This window comes from Nicotiana tabacum, chromosome 14 (assembly GCF_000715075.1).
Source record: "Nicotiana tabacum cultivar K326 chromosome 14, ASM71507v2, whole genome shotgun sequence".
Lineage (NCBI taxonomy): Eukaryota > Viridiplantae > Streptophyta > Magnoliopsida > Solanales > Solanaceae > Nicotiana > Nicotiana tabacum.
In genome coordinates this window covers 116486662-116507701 of record NC_134093.1, presented here as the reverse complement: position 1 = coordinate 116507701, position 21040 = coordinate 116486662, and the positions used below count along the sequence as shown (strand labels likewise).

Here is a 21040-nt window from a genome sequence, read left to right as displayed (position 1 = left end):
TTTACCCACTAGAAACTAAGTGACCACTTTGCCCTTCAATCAAACATTACTTTAAAAAAAAAATTGTATAAAAATATAAATACACATTCTAATAAAAATAACTGACAAAAACAAGTGTAATATCCCTTCATATTGTTAGCTTTTACATCCTTTGATTTTCTCCGCTTTATAAATTTTCTCCGTTTTTTTGTTTTTTCCCTACTTTTTATTAAATTTATTTTATGCATGAATAAATATTTCAGTTATTACTACTTCACCCTTTCCTATTCCTTATTGTAAAAGACTTATTGTAGGAATAAATGTTCGATTATTACTACTCTACTTTTTCATACGTCATATCGTAAAAAAAATTAAATGTCTCAATATTTACTACTCAAAATTTCATACTCCCTCGATGAAGGAAGAGGCAGAAAAAGAAAGACACTATTTCAAAAGACTTAAGGCTTTAATTTCAGCCCCATAATAAATAAGGACAAACAAAGACACCGTTTTAAAATTATTTTAATTGCATGATAAATAGGAAGAAAAAAAAACCGTTTCAAAATTCTAAATCCAAAACTTCTAGCTTTTCAACTTTCACAATTTTAAAGGTAAAACCATCCTTCACCTATTTAATTTTTAGTGTTAGTCCCTCAACGATGAAGAATGGGAAAACCGTCCCAATCCTTTCACCCTCTTTTTATCTTTTGATCTCTAATTCTCTCTAATGTTTTTTTTTATTTTGATGCTGCTCTACTCTTTCCCCCAAAGAATTTTGATTAGATTATAGTTGTAATTATTTTAGTGAATTCGTTGAGTTTTGTATTTGATGATTTATTTTGATGTGTTTTTTTGAGTTTGATTCTCATGGAAAACTACTGAATTTGTTGTTGTTTGTTTTTATTCTCTAAATTTTTATTTTTTTTATATGATCAGAATTGCAAGCTTTAAATTACCTTTGTGATACTGATAAGTGCAATTAAATTTAATATAGTATGCATTTTTATTTATCAGTGTTGAATATATATCTCTCGTGTCTATTTCTTGAATATAGTCCTCTCTCTCTTTTTCGTTAGGAAGAAGAATGTTGAGGAAGTATTTGCTACGCCCTAATTGGATGCCTTATCCCGTGCTGAATATACGAAGATGCCAAATATGATAAGTTTTATAATTAAGTTTTTACATTTGCTGTGATGACAATTACTTCTTAGCTCCTCTACATTTAGATCTCTTTGGTTTTACTAAAGGATTTCTTTTTCCCGTTTTCTTTTTAACTTTTTCTCAATTTACTAGTATGGATGATGAAAACATTAAAATTGCAAGAAGCAAATTGTTGGGAATTCCATAGAAAATTGGAGAAGAAGATTAATAGAGATTTCTAGGCATAAAAATGGAAGTAAAGTTTATAGACTTATGGACAAACCGTAGGAAAGAGCGAGGGAACAAATGAATGAACAAATATAAAATAGAAGATTGAGGGGAAGTAACGAATTTTCTGTGATATATAAGAGATTATTTAGGGGGTGAAGAATTTTTATGGAGATATTACGAGATAGAAAGAAAGAAAAAAGAAGAGCATTGAAAGAAAGAAATCAAAATACCTATATTTAATATTAGACTAAGAGAATCACTATGTAGTAAAACTACACATACACATATTACATCTAAAAGTGACAATCTTATTTGAAAATATTTTTATATTTTTTTATTTATTAAGGAAAATATAATAATGAAAGACGAAATTCATCTAGGCTCTAATTCTAATAATCATATTTCATAGTTGTGATTTCATCAATATTTAGAATGAATGAATTTTTACATGAAATAATTTATCTCATTCTTTTTTACTCAACTTATAAAATAACATTTTTGAATTAACTAATAGATAAAATTAGTACTTCATATAGCATAAACTATACTTTTTAAATTTCAATTTATTAGGTAGTTACATTTGTTTTAGTGAGAGTATGAAAGGATTGAGTTTTTTTTTAAAACAACTCCATCAATAGGGTGTTCTGGTGATTATGAATTTTGCTTGTCTAGCTCTTTAGATAATAGTCTAATATCTAATGGCAATGTCGGCTCTCTTCGAATAATAGTCTAATATCTATTGGTAATTTCTTTTGAAGGTACGAAACTTTATGTTTGGTTGGTGTTTGATTTCATGTATTTGCATTAAAAAAAAAAAATTCCACATCAGGTGTTTGCGCAGTATATCTATTAAGCCTTCTTTGCCAACATTTTTTTCGTTCACTCTCATTAAAAGTAACATTCCTATCATTAATGTTTATTAAGAGTAATATGTATTGATACATGCCATTTATTCTAAGGCCACAAAGGAATACAATATACAAAGCATGATGCGAGCTAGGGAGCCAAAGCCATAATTTTGTATTAACCAATAAGTTGGATCACGTTGACAACACCCTTTGACAAAACAAAGTTTTTTGTGGAGAAGATATACTTCAAAGATTATTGAGAGTGTATTGATATTAAACGATTCGATGTCTTGTACATATATATAGCCTTGATCTATAGAGATGATGTGACTTCTCTCCTAAGCTAAGTAATGTATTTATCTTTTCTCTCTTCTTCTAAATCTTTTATTCTTATTTTCTTAATTGAAGGTTAATCGTATTCCTATCGTATTTATTGAATTTATTAAATATTAATGATAAATTATTTAATTTCATCAGCTATAAAAAGTTCTTTGGTTTATTTATTATTCAAAACATATTTCAATAATCTCAAGTAATTATTCAAAATCTTGTAAAAAAAGAATTTAAATGACATTATATACGCATATATATATATATATATATATATATATATATATATATATATATATATAACTTTTCTACAAAACTATAATATTTTAAAATTATCCTGTATGTACGACTTTATACATATACATATACACACACACACACAAACACACACACACACGAGATAGGCTCAATATACACTAAGGATACACTGTCGAACTTAGGATACAATATTTATACATTGCAATATATATATATAAACTTTTCTGCAAAACTATAATATACAACTTTATACATACATATATATGCGCTACACTTCGCCCACCATTAAATCCAAACCCACCATCAATACCCATTTCAAAAGATCTTCGAAGAAGAAGAAGAAGAGATGTACAAAATTAAATATATAGAGCTTGACCATAACATGTCACATCCTCACAAAAATTACCATACCACCAACATACACCATCATCAACGTGTAGAACTTAGCTAAAAATCTCACCTCTTCTACTATCACCCCATCATCAATTATCGTAGGATTAATCGTAGAATTTTTCTTAAGACTTAAATTGAAATTTCGATAACTTTTTTACGTTTGCGTATACTTTACCCTCCCTAGACCTCCATAATTATGGGATTACACTGAGTGTGTTATTGTTGTTATTGTTATTGATAACGTTTTTTTAGGTACTTAGACAAAACTCCCCAAATATACTCATACAAAGAGAGGAAAGAGATCAAACAAAAATAGTTAAACCGACAAATATAACCAACAAACAAAGAGAAAAAATAATTAAATAAAAATAGCTGATAGATAAATATTATTTAAGTCTAATAAGTGGCTATGTAAAATCACATACTATTTTAGGAAAAGGTAAGAAATAAATTTAAATAGTACTAAAAAAGTAAAAGTAATAAGAGAGAGGAAAAGTGTTAGAATTCAAAGAATTGAAGAAAAAAGGTAAATAAATATGGAAAAAGGTAAAAAGTCAAGTGGGATACGTGAGAAAGAGAAAACAATTTGGTATTGGGAAGAAAAAATAAAAAAGTTGTACCAAAATTTACTTGTCTTTTATCCGTTGGTTTTATTGGACGAGGCTATAATTTGATATTAATTTTATCCGATTAGACATTTTGGGTTACGTGCAAAACTTTGGGCTAATAATTTTTTTCGCCGGCCATACAAGGTAGTTTTCTCTTTAAAAAAACTCACCGAAGCATACTAGCGAGACATAAGTATCGTGGGTTGTAAGCCCCAACGTTCTGGGCGTTCATTTTGAGGTATAAGCCCCGAGAATATTAATTTGAACCAAAATCGCTTAAGAAATTCTCTTTTTTTTTATATATATATTTAAATATTCAAAAGTTAACTTATTGTAAATTTTCAAACTAAAAATCTCAAAAATCAAACGTTTTTTTCTAATTGTTTATCCTAATTACATAAACGTTTCTCTTCGTCATTTACTGAATAACAAATATACTTTAAATCTTTGTCTATCAAAAGACAAACTACAAAGCAAAAAGTTGTCTTTCAATTCTTTATTTACTTTCACACTTGAATTTTCCTTCTTTATGCTTCATTTTCTTCAATTTCTTTAATTTATTCTTTTTAAGTTAGTTTTTAGTTTTAAAATTTCTTTTGATATCGCTCTAGTTTGGATATTATTTTGAAGATTTTAGTCATGTTATAGGTATAATGCATCTTTATGTCTTTTATTTTTCAAGTAAAAAAACATATTCTTTGTAGGGTTTGTACAAATGTTAGCATGTTTATAATATATACGTACATTTTCCTACTAATTTTATATTTCTTTTTTGAATTTTTTATATATTTTATTTATACATAAAATATTAAAATTATGCCCGCGCCTCAAGAATTACGCCTTGCCCAATATTAATAAAACGTCTTGTCTCACCCTCACTCACTCTGTTTTGGCCGCAACCTAAAAGTGTCTATCTGTTTTAGAACTAACTTACATCACCGAACCTATTTTGGAGAAATTAATTATGGGGATGTGGAAAAATAACATCTTTATTTGCATGTAATCAACGGTAAGAGTAAAAGTAATTTATCATATCCCCCACCCCAAACCTCCACTTTATCATTATTTTATGATTATCTGCTTTCTCTATAGTTATTAACAAACAAAAGAATTCCTAGAGTAAAAACCAAGTCTATTTTGACTAGTATCCGATCGATTAGAAATCTGGCCAACTCCATCACATTACTAAAGCATCATTGGTCGTACTTTATACGACAAAGTTATATTGCATATTATTATCATCTATTATTGTCGGGTTGGGAAGCAGTGACGAATCTAAAGGGTCTATTATTAGTTTACGTGAATCTGGTAACTTTTACTTCTTATTACTGTAGTATTAATTTGAGGTTGTCTTAAGAAACCTTAAATCTCTCTCCCCCGAGGGATCATCCATACTCTTTTGCTATTGATCAAGGCACTGATGCATCATTTTCAACATTTGAAGAATCACCAGTTCAAGCTAGAAAATATCTTAAATGTGATAAGTTTTTAATATCGAACTTTACATTTTATTGATTTAATAAGATGGCCTCCTAACTTGATACTTTCTGAACTTTTGGTATTATTAAAGTTTCTCACCTAGCTGATCTACTTTATTCCTTATCTGGTTAATTGAAGATAGGCTGCAACTGGAATATCATTTGGCAGCCAATTTTATCTGCAACTAATTGCAGGGATATAATTTTTTTCACTGCACTGATATACTTGTGTACACCTATGCTCTGTGCTAAAGGAAGAAATTGTGGCCGATTAAATCACAATAAAATCTATAACGTAATCTTTAAAATCCATATCATTCTGGTGTGGAGGTTCTCCTTTCTGGGTTGGAAGGAAAATTAGTTCTCGAACTATACAAGTTAGAAATGTCTTGTTCTTTGTACAGTTATTCAGCATTCAATTGTGGTTTCAAATTGAATCTGGAAGCCTGTTCTTCAATCGGTATGTTGTTGCACAACTAATATTGTGGAAATACTTTCAGAATCTGCTAAAGCAAACATGTCTCCTACTGGCCCTAACTCAGACTCTTCAACCCAATCAGAAAGGCCAAGTAGTAATGGAGATTGTGTGTCATGACGTCTGCCAACAATGATTAGTTCATATTCGTCCTCCATTGATCGCATAACAGCAGCTGTCCCTGTTCCATCCCGTATCATCTTTTCTACATACTTGACCCGATAATTTCCTGCCATACCACTTCTTGCTTCACTTACCATTTCATTATCCATCGTCTTCTGTATTGTGTCATAATCAGTCGTTGCTATTTTACCGCCTTCTTCTTGCTGAAGGAGCAATCGGACTATTGTGAGGCTGATGTTTCGTTTTCCAGCCATGCGTTCTCCCAGAGCGAGTGCTTCCCTATCATCTGGTCCTCCCAAGAAAAGTACAGCAACACGATACGAAGACCAAGCATCTAGTATGGGCCTTGAGGTGTTCACAAGTGACCGGTCTACAATTACTGCAACGGAACAAGGTGCTGTCTGCAGGATTTTTTCATTCATAATTTTAATACCTACCTTGGATACTGTCTTCCTGCTGGAACTAAACCTTTTGTGGAAAGGAATCATTATGAGAGATGCCCTCCTTTCAAGCGCCATGTTGCAGACTTCGTCATGCATCATAACATAAGGAGATATAGCCGTAAAGGGATGCATGGCTACTGTCTCACGGAAGTTCTGCTCAAACACTTTGAAGGCATTGATGATTCTTTTCGAAGCTGAGGCCTCGTTTACGTGCTTCATCATTGGGAGTTTGTGGTTTATGAGAAGCGGATGAGCACGGCCAACAAGCTCTATTAAATGTAGCATGGCAATATCCATGTGGCTTTGGTTTGAGGGGTGAAGTGCTTCCAGCAAGTTTATTGTGGCTGGAACATTTTCTTGATCATGTATACATGCAAGAACCCGAAGTTCAGAGTGGGCCTTCAAATGCTGGACATTCCGATTTTTGTGTGCTGCATATCTTTTGTGTGGATCATACAGGGATTTCAGTATTGGAGTAACGATAGCAGTTGCAATGAACAGGTTTATGCACAAGACAACAAAAGCTTCATCTGCTATTGCCTGTGTTCGACGAAAACCAATTCACAGGTATATATCAAAATGTGAATTACGTTCTTAGGAAAAAAGGATATTTTTGCAACTATATATAGTTTACCTCATTTTGCTTCATCATTTTAAACATGCCTAGCTCCAGAACACCTTGGACGTTGGTTACGAGGCCAATTGAGATTGCATCTCGGAGTGAAACTTGGTTGCAAATTGAAGAGATAAGTGCTCCAAGGAATTTCCCCAAACAAGCAACGAGAATAACTGATTGCAGAAGCAAATAATTCCTGAGTTTCACAGAAAATATATCAGTAACCAACCCAGTTTTGACGAAGTAGATGGGCATAAACAGCCAAGAAACGATGAAATGAAGCTTCTCCACCAGGGCAGAACCTAGGGGAGGTCCAGCTGGTATGGCTAGACCGTAAATTAATGGCCCATAGAAGATGTGTAGGCCTAGAGCCTTGCTGCAAAATCCAGACAGCAAGACGCCTATAAATATCATACAAATGAAACCTTGCTTTAATGGCTCCCCCGGAGGATTTCTTCGCGTTCCCCATATTATTAGGGGTCTCACACCAAAAAATATAACCATAGTAAAGCCAATACCAGCTGTGATGTTTTGGAGAATGATGAATTTCTCGAGAGAGGGTTGACTTGACAGGCTGGTGATAGTTATGATTAAAAACCCAAACATATTGCTGACAAGGGAACACGACATTGCCATCCTTCCAAAATCTGAATTGACCATCCTAAGCTCAGTGAGATAGTGAGCGATGACTGGGAAGCCAAGCACCGATGACATGGTTGCTACTACGGGGAGTGAGTCCGACACTAATGGCTCAACATTTATTTCAATGCTGAGCAGAATGAAAGAGGTGGTGATGCTTAGTACAATAGAAGCCGCCACAGTTGATACACCAATGATGAACGCCTTCTTCTCAACTCTCTTCAGGATCCAAGGATCTATTTGTACTCCAATCAAGAAGAAGTAGAACATATACCCAAATAGAGCAACCGCATCGATGAGTACCAGACTTCTGTAAGGATAAAAAAGCTCTATGAATCCACCAATCCGTCCAACAAACGACGGACCTAGTGCTATACCACCCTGCAGCGAAAGCAAACATCTTACAATGTGCTGTAATTGGGATCCTAGTGCTTAGATATTTAAGCCTAGGATATGCATGCATGTGATTTCATTCAGGCTAATTTACAAGATGATAATTAAATACTTATCAAAATGGCTGGACTTAGAATATTTTTGCACGAAATTTGAGCTAATCAAACTGATTCTACCTCCCATAGTTTGCTGGGAGTTATGGAGATCAAAATATGCTGGCAAACAGTGGCGGAAGCAAGATTTTACCAAAGGGATTCAAAAAAAAATAAAAAATAAACATGCAAAGAAGCTAAGGGGATTCAGCATCTAATATATATCCATGAAAAAAAAATTAATTTTCGGCGAAGGGGGTTCGGCTCCTACTAAAGTAAAGGAAGGGAAGAATTGGTCTGAACCTCTTTCTTCTCTTCTTATGATTGTTCTGTGATGGGTTTTATCCTTTTAGGATTAGGTTTCATTAACCCTTCCGCTTGTAGACAGACAGAAAGCAAAAAGAGAGCCCGAGGTGCTGACCCGCAGCGAGGCAGGCCCGTCTATCCCGATCGGGTGATATAGAACTGAGAGAAACCATATGCTATCACGCCTGTATCAATCTCTGATTATTTTCACTATCACAGATTTCAAGGGCACTTCAGCACATCAAATGGGAAACCATACTTCGGATCCTAGCCCAATCAATACACAAGTTTATCATGATCAAATGGTTTAAATCACCATGCCTGGTGGTTAAATTAAAAACTGATGGAAGCTGCAAAGAAGGGGGACTATAGAGCAGGCACTAGCAATTGGGCTGAAGCAAAGGGTATTTTGCTGGGATCAAGAAAATGGCTAGAAATGGATATGTAAAGATCATTGCTGAAACTGATTCTATGGTACTCACTACATGTGTTTTGCAACAAGGAGATCCACCATGGAGGATGATGAGTACACTGGAAGCTATCAGACAAATTAATTAATAGAAGAGCGCAAGGGATAGTTGTCAAGCAATATTGCTATAGAGAGGCTAATGAAGTGTTAGATAAACTAGCTTCTCTCAGCCATGCTTATTGCCAGCCCACTGACTTTACCAACTTCGGGCAACTATCTGGCAAGTTGAAGGCTTTCACCAACTAGTCAAATGGCAAATGGCACCACTCAAAGTTTGAAAATTCATAAGAATAAGAATTATGTTTTGACCATCGTTGAGCCTAGGGGCGAAGCTATGTGCGGCCAAGGGTGGTCAACTGAACACCCTTCGTCCAAAACTTATACTCACTCCGTTCTAATTTATGTGAACCTATTTCCTTTTTGGTCCGTTCCAAAAAGAATGACCCCTTTCTAAATTTGGAAACAATTTAGCTTAAACTTCCAATTCTACCCTTAACGAGAAGCTTTTATAACCACACAAATACCCTGGACCCCTTTTTGACTTGTTTAGAACCACAAATTCTAAAAGTCTTTATTTTTTCTTAAACTCTGTGCTCAGTCAAACAGGTTCACATAAATTGGAACGGAGGGAATACTATGTACAAGATAAAATATTACTTGTTATTGATACCCTAGCATAGCCCACTAGTCCCTTATTGAACACACTTATTGAATTTTCTGGCTTCGCCACGGCTTTGAACCAGCAAACTTTATAGCAGTAATTTTGGGGTGATAGAGCCTAACAACTATACTACAGAGCACTTGCACATGTACTTAGCTTATTTTGTACACAGAGTTTGGGATGCCAAACTATCATAGAATATGAAAAGGTCAAATAATAGAAAAAAAACAAGGAACTTACAAATATTTGGATGACATTGGTAGGTTGGCCGAGGGGTTTGAGGAGGGTAGAAGTCAAGAGAACGAAAAGGGAGGCCAGGGAAAGCTGAGCCAGAAGGAGAGGAACTGAGTAATCTAATGGGTTTGCATGGTGGAAAAAGATTGACCCTTTGGATTGAATCTTGCCGATTGACATGCAAATGGAGGAATGATTTTCTCCACCAGCTTTAAATATTTCAGCATACGTCGCTATGTCATCCGGTTCCATTACGTGCGAACCCATTTCAAACCTCAGATCCCTTTATTTCCTCAAATCTTTGTCTTCTTTACGCTGGCCTCCCTTTCTGCATCATCCTCTCCTGCATATGGAGAGGAACAAGAAATGTCGATGACCAAGAATAGCAAGTCTTTGACAGTTTAAAGCTATGGTCAAAATCCAATATGGCTCCTATTTTTTCGCCAAATTAAGGACTTATAAAAAGAGTAAACAAATAAAGGGTACAAAGGAAAATGTTTGGTTAGGTAATAGAACATATTTTTGAAAATATATTATTAAGACAAATACTAAATGAGACGATATGGGTAAGGGGCGGAGGGTAGTAGGTCCAAGTCCAGGGGTCGGAGTGACGGTAGAGATGTTAAGGGGATGGGTGGCGGGGATGGGGGTAGGGGTGAGTGGGGCGAGGCGGGAGGTGGAGGTGTAGAATAAGATGGGGTAGGTTGAGAAAAGATTTTAGAAAATATTTTTCTTCCTTTTGATTTAAATTGGATGAAAATTAGTCCACGAAAAAAATATTTAAGCAAACAGGAGAAAATTTTAAAATATTTTCACCAAACACACCCAAAATGTATGCATAAACTAAAGTAAATTTATTTAGATGAATCTGTGTCCAAACTCTACATCAACTCATGATCATAATACAATACAAGTATTAGTAACTGATTTACCCAAAAAAAAAAAAAGTGGGGGTTAATGTTCGGATTTGGAAATATGAATGCAAATCAATCAATTGGAGCGACTGGGATGTTAGTGCATGTGGAGGAAAGACGAGCTTTGATAAAAAGACAGAGCAGATCATTTTACATCTGGCACACAGTACTCACCCAACCCAACCCTAGCCTAGTTTGCTTACACTGCTACTATCTCATAGCTGCTAGTTTCTTCATCCATGGCGGATTGTAATTCCGTCCTCATAGCTGCAGTTTTAGCTCTATTATTGACGATCGCCAGCTCCGAGGGACCATTCATTGTGGCACACAAGAAGGCCACTCTTACTCGCCTCAAATCCGGTGCCGAACGACTCTTTATCTCCATTGATATCTATAATAAAGGATCTGCGTACGTTTTCATCTCTTTTCCCCCAGATCCCACTTGTTTCTCTTCTGGTTACTACTTTTATTGCCAAATTGACATAACAGAGGAGGATGAGGGAAAATGACTGCAGAGGAAAGGGGTTTTTTTGCCGTTTGTAAGAGGTAGATGAGGTAAAGAGAAGTTGAGGGATCCAAGTCAGCTGTTTAAGCCCCTTGAGTAGTTGCAAGCATAAGATCTTTTATTAGTGAAAACATTGTTAATTCTCTGAAAATTAACCACTAATGATATTTGGTCAATTAAATCTTTCCTACCTTGTTAACATTTTTTATCTCAAACTTGTGTGTGCATGCTTTTACCTGCCTTAAATTTAATACTGCTTTAGCAAGGCTATTTTCTGAATCTTCCCTTTCTTGTGTCTATCCACCATTAGATCTCGGAGATTTGGTGATGCTATTTCTATGAAATGGATTCTTTGTGTTCTTTCTTTATTTTTTTTGTAAAAAACAATGTGTTGCTGATCTTTTGATACGAATAAGCTCTTATTTGTTCAGGACGGCATATGATCTAAACCTTAATGATAGCTGGTCTCAAAATGTGTTTGACATTGTCGCTGGCAACACATCCATGTCATGGGAAAGGCTGGATGCGTGAGTTCTCATATTATTTGTGGTATCTGACAATTAAGTATCTTTAAATTTATCTCTTTATCATACTTGATTATCTGATGTCACGGGAACTGTTCTCTCGCATTCCTTTTGTCACACCTCCTTTTCCCCGAGGAATAGGGGACAGGGAATTTTTTTTAATTTAAGTGACATTATTCGAAATGAGATTATTTATTTATTTAGAGTCGCCGCTTGGAATAATTTATGGTGTCCCAAGTCACCGATTTATTTTAGAATCCCAAATCGAGGAAATCTGGCTCTTATTTTTGGTCCGCGAACACAGAAGACCGGGTAAGGAATTCTGTTAACCTGGGAGAAGGTGTGAGGCACTCCCGAGTTCCGTGGTTTTAGCACGTCACTTAACAATTAATACTTGGCGTAATTATCTGATTTATTACATGTTTTAAAACTATATGTGCATTTTTATTCCTTTTACCGATTTTATTACATTACTGCATTTTAAACTTTTATGGAATTATTATGAGACGAGTTACGTTGTCGTACACTCGTTGTTTATCCACATCGCAAATCGCGTCACGTGAAACGCACCCGCAATCTACAACGTGTTTAATTTTATTTATTATTGTTTGAAGTTGTGGTCGAATCACGTGAAACGCACACTCGAACTGGGGTTTACGTATTATGACTATGCCACAGGAACCGTACCCATAGTCACGATGATTTATTATTAATCGCGCCTAAATCAAGCTACGGTGTTCGAATATTATTCAATTACTAATTTTGACATTATTGTAAGGTCATGATGTATGTATATTGTTATGCAGGAAATGAAGTAAATTAATTATGGAAAAAGTTGGCTAGCTTGTGAATGTTTATTTGTTTTTGGTCATGTGCAACAATTAGCCCATAAATACGCTAGGGAAGTCCAATTAAAGTCTTACACCAATCATGGCCCAACCTAATCTCTTGTAATTTTACTGCTAACCAATATTTGAAATTAGACTAAATTTATGGCAGGAAAAGATAGATACAGACATGACCAATTTAGTCACTAAGATAGGAGATCAAAATGAAACTAAAGCATGCTAAAATGGAAAGCCATTACTTCATTGAATAAACAAGAAAAGTAACGAATTAATACATATTCATCAATAAAATTAACCATATGTACTACTAAAAAGGACAATAAATTAATCTTAACAAATACTCAATATGAGAACAAATTAATCTTAGCACACTCAGATGCGAACTCGATCATATCATACTCAAAGTTAAATTAAAACAGAGTGACCCAAAACATTAATGAGAAAAAAAAATAGAAAGAGAAGTGAACCTTTGTATTGATGATTGTGGATTTAAATTACAACCACTCAATGATCGGATAACTCTCAACTGGACCCTTCGGACCACGGAAAACTCGAGCGGCAAATCTCAACTTGCAACCTCAATCGACCTTGCAAAACTCACGATTTAGTGGCTATTTTTGGAGCTTTTTTTTTGTTGGGGAGGGGGGGTTAATGATTGGTCAAAAGTGGTCAAGGGCTGGTGGTTTTGGAGTGGTGAAGCTGCTGTATTTTTCGAAAGAATGACACGAGTAAAAATTTTCTTATTTTAGAAGAAGAAAAATATTTTTTTCTCAATTCCTTCCTCCCTATTTTTTCCTTTCTCTCTCTCTCTCTCTCTCTCTCTCCCTTTTTTATCACATTTCTCTTCTATTTATATAAAAATAAATTCGGAATTTTCAGATTTTTATTTTTTATTTTTTATTTATTTTTTATTTTTAATTAAAAAGAATTTTCACTTCCCATTTTTCTTATTTTTAAAAAAAAAATAATTCCCCACTTTTCTTTACTTTTATTTTTTAATTTCTCACTTTTTTACTTTTAATCTATTTAAAATCCCACTTTTTTACTTTTTTTTTTATTTTCCACTTATTTTACTTTTCTATTTTTATTTCCCACTTACTTTTACTTTTTTTTTTAAAATAAATCAGATATCCTTACTTTTATTTTTTGATTCCAACTTTATTTTACTTTTCATTTTTTAAAATTTTCACATTCTTTTACTTTTATTTTTTTAATTTTCCACTTTCTTTTACTTTTTTTATTAAACAATCTCTACCTACTTTTACTTTTTAATTTTATATTTCTACTCTTCCTATTTTGTAATTCCCATCCGAAATTTGTTTTTTTTTAAAAAAATAATAATTAATTTTTATTTATTTTCGATTTTTAATTCATTTTATTAAAAATAAAGATAAAAATAATACTAATAGTAATATTTACATAGTAGAAGGTGATAAAAATTTAAATATAGTCAAAAATTAGGTGCTCACAGCTACTGCCCCTCTTTGCTTGGAAATATGAAGAGTTTTCAGGCAAAGACTAGGTGAGCCACGTGACTAATTTTTGACCAACCCATTATTCAAAAGGAAAAGAAATAAAAGATAGGGTGCAACCGAGTCCTGGTTTTGGACAGCCTACATATCCTGGGTTATAGGGGAATCAGGTCGTGTGTAGTTCAAAGAGAATGGTGGAATGATGAGTTGAAGAGTCGAGTGAGGTTCCGTCGAGGCTCCGGTCCGCGGTCCTGCTATTATATCACACAAAAAAAAAAAAACTAAACAAGCCTATCAATTATGAGTTACAAGATTCCTATCTATGAGTCTTCAGAAACTTGTTCTTGAGTCTTGACTGGTTCTTCATGCAGACTCTGATCTAAACGTTGATGCTCGCTAGCTATAGGTTCTAGTTCATTGTTCTATAGCTTCGTCTAATCAAAACGGGACTCCAATGCTCGTGGCTTCAGTCATGTCTTAGCATTCCACATCTTTTTTTATTGCTTTTGCATTTTGGATTCACTTATTTTCTTCTTTTCTTTTATTCTGAATTGAAACTTCTTCTTTTGGTCATCTCGAACCTTATGCCTCGAGGTAAAACCTACTCAGACACCAAAATAAACAATCGAACAAAATTTTTCTGCCCCAATTTGCACTAGAAAAATTTTGTGAGTTATTGTAACAAAATTCTAAACTACTTCTTTATTGAAAGCAATAAAAGGTCGGGAGTGGTGTACCCTGAAAATGTCATGTTTTTTTTTTTTTGGGGATTGTGTTCTTTTATTGTCAAAAGGATGTCTCAACTAAGGATTGGTGTACCTTATGTTGGAAAAATGTGGCCAGAAAATGGGATACCTATATTGGCAAAGATATCGGGGAATGGTGTACCCTGCATTTAAGATCAAATCAACTAGGGAGTGGAGACCCTATGTTGGAAAAAGCGACTAGGTAGTGGAGACCCTATGTCAAAAATAAAATCAACTAGGGAGTGGAGACCCTATGTTGGAAAAGACGACTAGGGAGTAGAGCCCCTATGTCTAAAAATATCAACTAGGGAGTGGATACCCTATGTTGGAAAATCGACTAGGGAGTAGAAACCCTATGTCTAAAAACATCAACTAGGGAGTGGAGACCTTATGTTGGAAACGAAACTAGGGAGTGGAGACCCTATGTCTAAAAATCATCAACTAGGGAGTGGGGACCCTATGTTAGAAAATCATCAACTAGGGAGTGGAGACCCTATGTTTGAAAAGAGACTAGGGAGTGGAGACCCTATGTCTAAAATATCATCAACTAGGGAGTGGATACCCTATGTTAGAAAATCATCAACTAGGGAGTGGAGACCCTATGTTGGAAAAGAGACTAGGGAGTGGAGACCTTATGTCTAAAATATCAATCAACTAGGGAGTGGATACCCTATGTTGGAAAAGCGACTAGGGAGTGGAGACCCTATATCTAAAATATCAATCAACTAGGGAGTGGATACCCTATGTTGGAAAAGCGACTAGGGAGTGGAGACCCTATGTCTAAAATAAAATCAACTAGGGAGTGGAGACCCTATGTTGGAAAAGGCGACTAGGGAGTGGAGACCCTATGTCTAAAAATAAAATCAACTAGGGAGTGGAGACCCTATGTTGGAAAAGCGACTAGGGAGTGGAGACCCTATGTCTAAAAATCATCAACTAGGGAGTGGAGACCCTATGTTGGAAAAGTGACTAGGGAGTGGAGACCCTATGTCCAAAATAACTTCAACTAGGGAGTGGAGAGCCTATGTTGGAAAAGCGACTAGGGAGTGAAGACCCTATGTCTAAAAATATCAACTAGGGAGTGGAGACCCTATGTTGGAAAAGAGACTAGGGAGTGGAGACCCTATGTCTAAAAACATTAACTAGGGAGTGGAGACCCTATGTTGAAAAAGCATACTAGGGAATGGATACCCTATGTCTAAAAATATCAACTAGGGAGTGGAGACCCTATGTTGGAAAAGAGACTAGAGAGTGGAGACCCTATGTCTAAAATAAAATCAACTAAGGAGTTGGAGACCCTATGTTAAAAAACACAGCTAGGGATTGGAGACCCTATACTACCATGATTTTTAGCTAGGGATTGGAGACCCTATACTACTATGATTTTTTATTTTTTTTTCTTTCTTTTTAATTTCATATATTTTTTTAAGATAATGAGTAAAATGCGGGAAAGAGTTTGGAGAAGACTTCCCTTTTGCAGTAGTTGCTGCAAAACTATTTCTAGCCTTTGCGTAATTTCGTTTTGGTTGCACCTGCTTCTTGCAAGGTTGCTTTTGGATTGCACATGTTTCCCTATTTTATTTTTCAAACAAAGAACAATTTGTCAGTTTGAAACGGTGGTTGGTTTTGTGGCCTTGATTGTTTCAGTCACTTGGTCTCGGTCCTTTCAGTTGCAACTGGTTGTTTCCTGAATATCGATTGCATTTCTAACCTCGGAGAATCTCTGGTTTTTTCGGACTTTGCCATGATGGTTAGTCACGTGGGACTTAACCTTTTCAACTTTTATTTTTCCCTTGTGGGCATTTGACTTTGAATTTCCTCTTTCAACAGTTTTTGATTTCGAAACATCGGCCAACATGGCTAGTTGGAGTCAACTTGATGCCCTTGCCGAGATTGGGTGCCTTTTCTTTTGCATATTGGCTTGTATCAAGTGAGAACCCTGTAAATCAGTCCTGCCTTCCCTTCTTTGTCTTAGTTTCATAACAGAGTTAAATCGAAAAGGATTCAAAGAAAAGCAAACAATGGAATGGACAAATGAATTTAGACAAGAGGTATCCCTTTCGGGGAAAAGAAAGAAGGACTTATCTGGAGTGTATACAGACTTCAATGAACATGACATGCCTCTTGGACTAGATGCATGATCTGTGTAAATCGTCCAACTCTCAGAAATTCATCATAACTCTTGCTTTGAGACTGAGAAACTTTGCCCAGGACTGTGTCAATGCCAGTGATTGTGAGGATCCTCTTTTCGATCAGTGGCGCCCTTTGCGGGTTTTCACCAGCTGGCCTCTCTCATTTCTCTTCTCAACATCGCCTTATAGTGCTCTTTGTGAGTTTTCACTAACAAGATTCTCTCATTTTCGAATTTCTCTGCTTACCATCGCCTTATGGTGCCCGTGAGGTTTTCATCAATAAGACTCTCTTATTTTATTTCTCTTATTTTGTTGTATCAGATCCGAGTTACTGTATCCTCCCATTTTGAATCTCTTTGTCGATTGATCGGAAGGACTTGAAAATGATTTGGGTAAAAAGGATTTGGATTGAATTACAACTTTGGAACCTTTTAGACAAAACCATCGCCAAACCATTATAACATCTGCCCCAGTTTTACTTTTGAGGGAATTTGGATTTTTATTTTGGTGTGACTGAACCCCAAAGAGATGCTGCCTACGTATCCTTTCGGAATCAAGTCAAACGTAGTTCAAGGAACTTTATTTTTTTTTTTAATCATTTTTTTTTCGTAGTAACTTCCAGGTTCCAAAGCGGGAGATCAAAGAAACAAAAAAGGGTCAAACATAATACCTCTTGATCGCATCTGCATTGACAGCTATTTCGGGGTCATTTCCTTCAATGTTTTCCAAGTACAACGCTCCTTTCGGCAATAGTTTTCTTATAATATACGGACCTTTCCAATTTGGAGCAAATTTTCCTTTTGCTTCCTCATGATGCGGGAGAATACGTCTCAGAACGAGTTGCCCCACTTCGAATTTTCTGGGTCGTACTTTCTTGTTGTAGGCATGAGCCATTCTTTGTTGGTACAACTGCCCGTGGCAAACTGCGGCCATTCGCTTTTCATCAATCATAGTTAATTTTTCCAATCAGGCCTTTATCCATTCATCATCCTCGATCTCGGCTTCAACAATGATTCGAAGAAAGGGAATTTCAACTTCTGCAGGTATTACGGCTTCAGTGCCATAAACCAATAAGTAAGGCGTAGCCCCAACTGATGTGCGCACGGTTGTGCGATATCCCAATAATGCGAAAGGCAGCTTTTCATGCCACTGTCTAGAACTTTGAATCATTTTCTTGAGGATCTTCTTGATATTCTTGTTTGTAGCTTCAACAATGCCATTAGCTTTGGGCCGATAAGGGGTAGAATTACGATGCGTAATCTTAAATTGTTCACATACCTCCCTCATCAAGTGGCTGTTCAGATTTGCAGCATTGTCTGTAATGATAGTTTTAGGAATACCAAAATGACAAATAATGTTGGAATACACGAAGTCCACTACCGCTTTCTTGGTGACGGCTTTGAAAGTGACTGCTTCAACCCACTTTGTGAAATAATCAATGGCAACCAAGATGAATCTGTGCCCATTTGAAGCTTTCGGCTCGATTGGCCCAATGACATCCATACCCCAGGCAACGAACGACCAAGGTGCTGACATAAGGTGTAACTCTGAAGGCGGTGCATGAATTCGGTCACCGTGTATCTGACACTAATGACACTTCCGGACAAAACTGAAGCAATCCTTTTCCATGGTCATCCAGTAATAACCTGCCCGAAGGATTTTCTTTGAAAGGACATATCCGTTCATGTGAGGTCCACATACTCCCGAATGTACTTCGTTCATGATCTTTTCAGCTTCTAGGGTATCTACACACCTCAAGAGATTCAGATCTGGAGTTCTTTTGTACAAGATTTCTCCGCTCAAGAAGAAACTGCTGGCAAGCCTTCTAATGGTTCTCTTTTGGTCTCCACTAGCCTGTTCGGGATATTTCTTTATTTTCATAAACCTTTTGATATCATGATACCATGGCTGAACATCTGGTTCTATTTCAATTGTATTACAATAACCATGCCTCTCTCGAATTTGGATTTCCAGCGGGTCAATATGGACATTGCCCGGATATGGCAGCATTGAGGCCAAAGTAGCTAATGCATCAGCTAACTCGTTGTGGAATCGAGGAATATACCTGAACTCGACGGACTTGAATCGTTTGCTAAGATCTTCCACATGTTGCCTATATGGGATAAGCTTGATATCTCGAGTTTTCCATTCACCTTGGGCTTGCCGAATGATCAAATCTGAATCTCCTGTGATTAAAAATTCTTCCACACCCGGATCAACTTCCATATTCATGCCCATAATGCAGGCTTCATACTCAGCGGTGTTGTTGGTACAGAAGAACCGAAGCCGGGCTGTGGCCGGGTAGTGCTGACCGGTGGGTGAAACCAAAATTGCCCCAATCCCGACACCTTTTGTATTTACAGCTCCATCAAAGAACATTTTTCAAGCATTGGTGTCTTCTGGAATTACTTCAACTGAATTTACTTCCTCGTCCGGAAAGTAAGTACTTAGGGGTTGGTATTCATCATCAACCGGGTTCTCAGCTAGATGATCCGTCAAGGCTTGAGCTTTCATTGCTATACGAGTGACATAGACAATGTCGAACTCAGTGAGCAGGATTTGCCATTTTGCTAACCTTCCCGTGGGCATTGGTTTCTGGAATATGTACTTTAGAGGATCCATTCTAGTTATGAGATATGTGGTATAGGCCAAAAGATAATGTCTGAGCTTCTGGGCGACCCAAGTTAGGGCACAACAAGTTCTTTCCAACAAAGTATACTTGGCTTCATAAATGGTAAACTTCTTGCTCAAGTAGTATATGGCCTTCTCTCTCTTCCCGGTCACATCATGTTGCCCCAGGACACAGCCAAAGGAATTTTCCAAGACTGTTAGATACAAGAATAAAGGTCTTCCTAGCTCGGGTGGAACCAACACTGGCGGATTTGACAAATATTCTTTGATCTTATCAAAAGCCTCTTGACATTCATCTGTCCATTTGATCACTGCATCTTTCTTCAGCAACTTAAATATGGGCTCACACGTGGTAGTAAGCTGAGCAATGAACCTGCTGATGTAATTCAATCTCCCTAGTAGACTTATGACCTCTTTCTTGGTTCTCGGAGGTGGCAAATCCCGAATAGACATTATCTTTGCCGGATCTAACTCAATACCCCTCCGGCTGACTATAAACCCCAGAAGTTTCCCAGATGGAACTCCGAATGCACATTTGGCTGGATTTAATTTCAAATCATACCTGCGCAGACGCTCAAAGAACTTTCTCAGATCTTGCACATGGCCTTCTTGTGTTCTGGATTTAATGATCACATCATCCACATACACCTCAATTTTCCGGTGCATCATGTCATGGAAGATGGCAGTCATGGCTCTCATGTAAGTTGCCCCAGCATTTTTCAAATCGAATGGCATGACTTTGTAGAGAATATTTTTGGATTTTGAATTGATTTGTTTCTTTTTTCAAATGAAAGACTTCTATAAAGAATTTTTTTTTTTTTGGTTTTAAATTTTTATTTATTTGGGATTTTCTAAGAAAAAACTTCTAAAGAATGAATTAAAGAAAAATATTTTTGGATTTTGACTTTTTTTTAAAAAAAAAAAAAATCCAAAAGAAAAACTTCTATAAAAGAAGGAAATTTTTTGGATTTTTTGGATTTTTTGCCTACGTATCTCACATCCGGTGAGAATCAGACCCGCGTAGTTCGGTAGGTTTTGGAGTAATATCAAAATTTCGGCAGAGTTTCAGTACTTTTCAAATACCTGAATTTTCAAAACCGGGTAAATTTGTTTTTTCTCCTACCTCACTCTTTGTTTTTTCTTGGTTCCCTTTTCCTATTCTAGAAGCCGGTCAACATGCAAGCCGAAACAAACATATGCACAAATAGCACGTAAAATGCATTAAGATGGTCCAATATATTGGGTACACCTGTCCTAGACGAACCCAACCCCTATGTTGAGTTCCCAAAGTCAAATGCACGTGATGCAAATAAATGTTCCTACTAGGGATCCGGCATGAGGCTATGTTATTCTAGGTTTAGATCCTAGGTGTGTTGTTCTAGACCTGGCTTACCCGAGCAGACAACTCGAGCCGAGGGGGGCAGCGTACCGGGAATACAGAAGGTTCACCAGCTTTGCAACTTGTCCGAACCTCGTTCTAAAATTAGGGTATGACTCTAACAGAAAAGAAGTCACGCGAAGCGCACGCTTCCCAAAAGATTTAGAAGATTCA

The 21040-nt window shown here is 36.1% G+C and overlaps 1 protein-coding gene across 4 annotated transcripts; it reads right to left on the bottom strand.

Moving 5' to 3' along the window:
- Positions 1-5539: 5539 nt before the first annotated feature.
- On the bottom strand, positions 5540-11511 carry LOC107813844 (cation/H(+) antiporter 15). Of its 4 annotated transcripts, XM_016639149.2 has the most exons (4): positions 10834-11511; positions 9723-10059; positions 6941-7942; positions 5540-6846 (listed from the first exon to the last, which is right to left on the bottom strand). In XM_016639149.2, exons 2-4 carry the CDS (start codon positions 9981-9983, stop codon positions 5719-5721), a joined length of 2391 nt encoding a protein of 796 aa, XP_016494635.1. In that variant the 5' UTR covers positions 9984-10059; positions 10834-11511; the 3' UTR covers positions 5540-5718. The 4 variants fall into 4 exon arrangements, with proteins under 4 accessions (XP_016494635.1, XP_016494637.1, XP_016494638.1 ...); XM_016639151.2 differs by lacking the exon at positions 9723-10059 and having other exon boundaries at positions 10805-11508; XM_016639152.2 differs by lacking the exon at positions 9723-10059 and having other exon boundaries at positions 10834-11508.
- Positions 11512-21040: the final 9529 nt, after the last annotated feature.

What these genes read in the sequence shown, in the direction of transcription:
- LOC107813844 (XM_016639149.2), bottom strand. Translation starts at nt 9,983, where the DNA reads ATGGGTTCGCACGTAATGGAACCGGATGACATAGCGACGTATGCTGAA. An exon ending in CCAATGTCATCCAAATATTT is followed by an intron (nt 7,943 to 9,722) that starts GTAAGTTCCTTG and finishes CTTTCGCTGCAG; the next exon opens with GGTGGTATAGCACTAGGTCC. An exon ending in AAATGATGAAGCAAAATGAG is followed by an intron (nt 6,847 to 6,940) that starts GTAAACTATATA and finishes CGTCGAACACAG; the next exon opens with GCAATAGCAGATGAAGCTTT.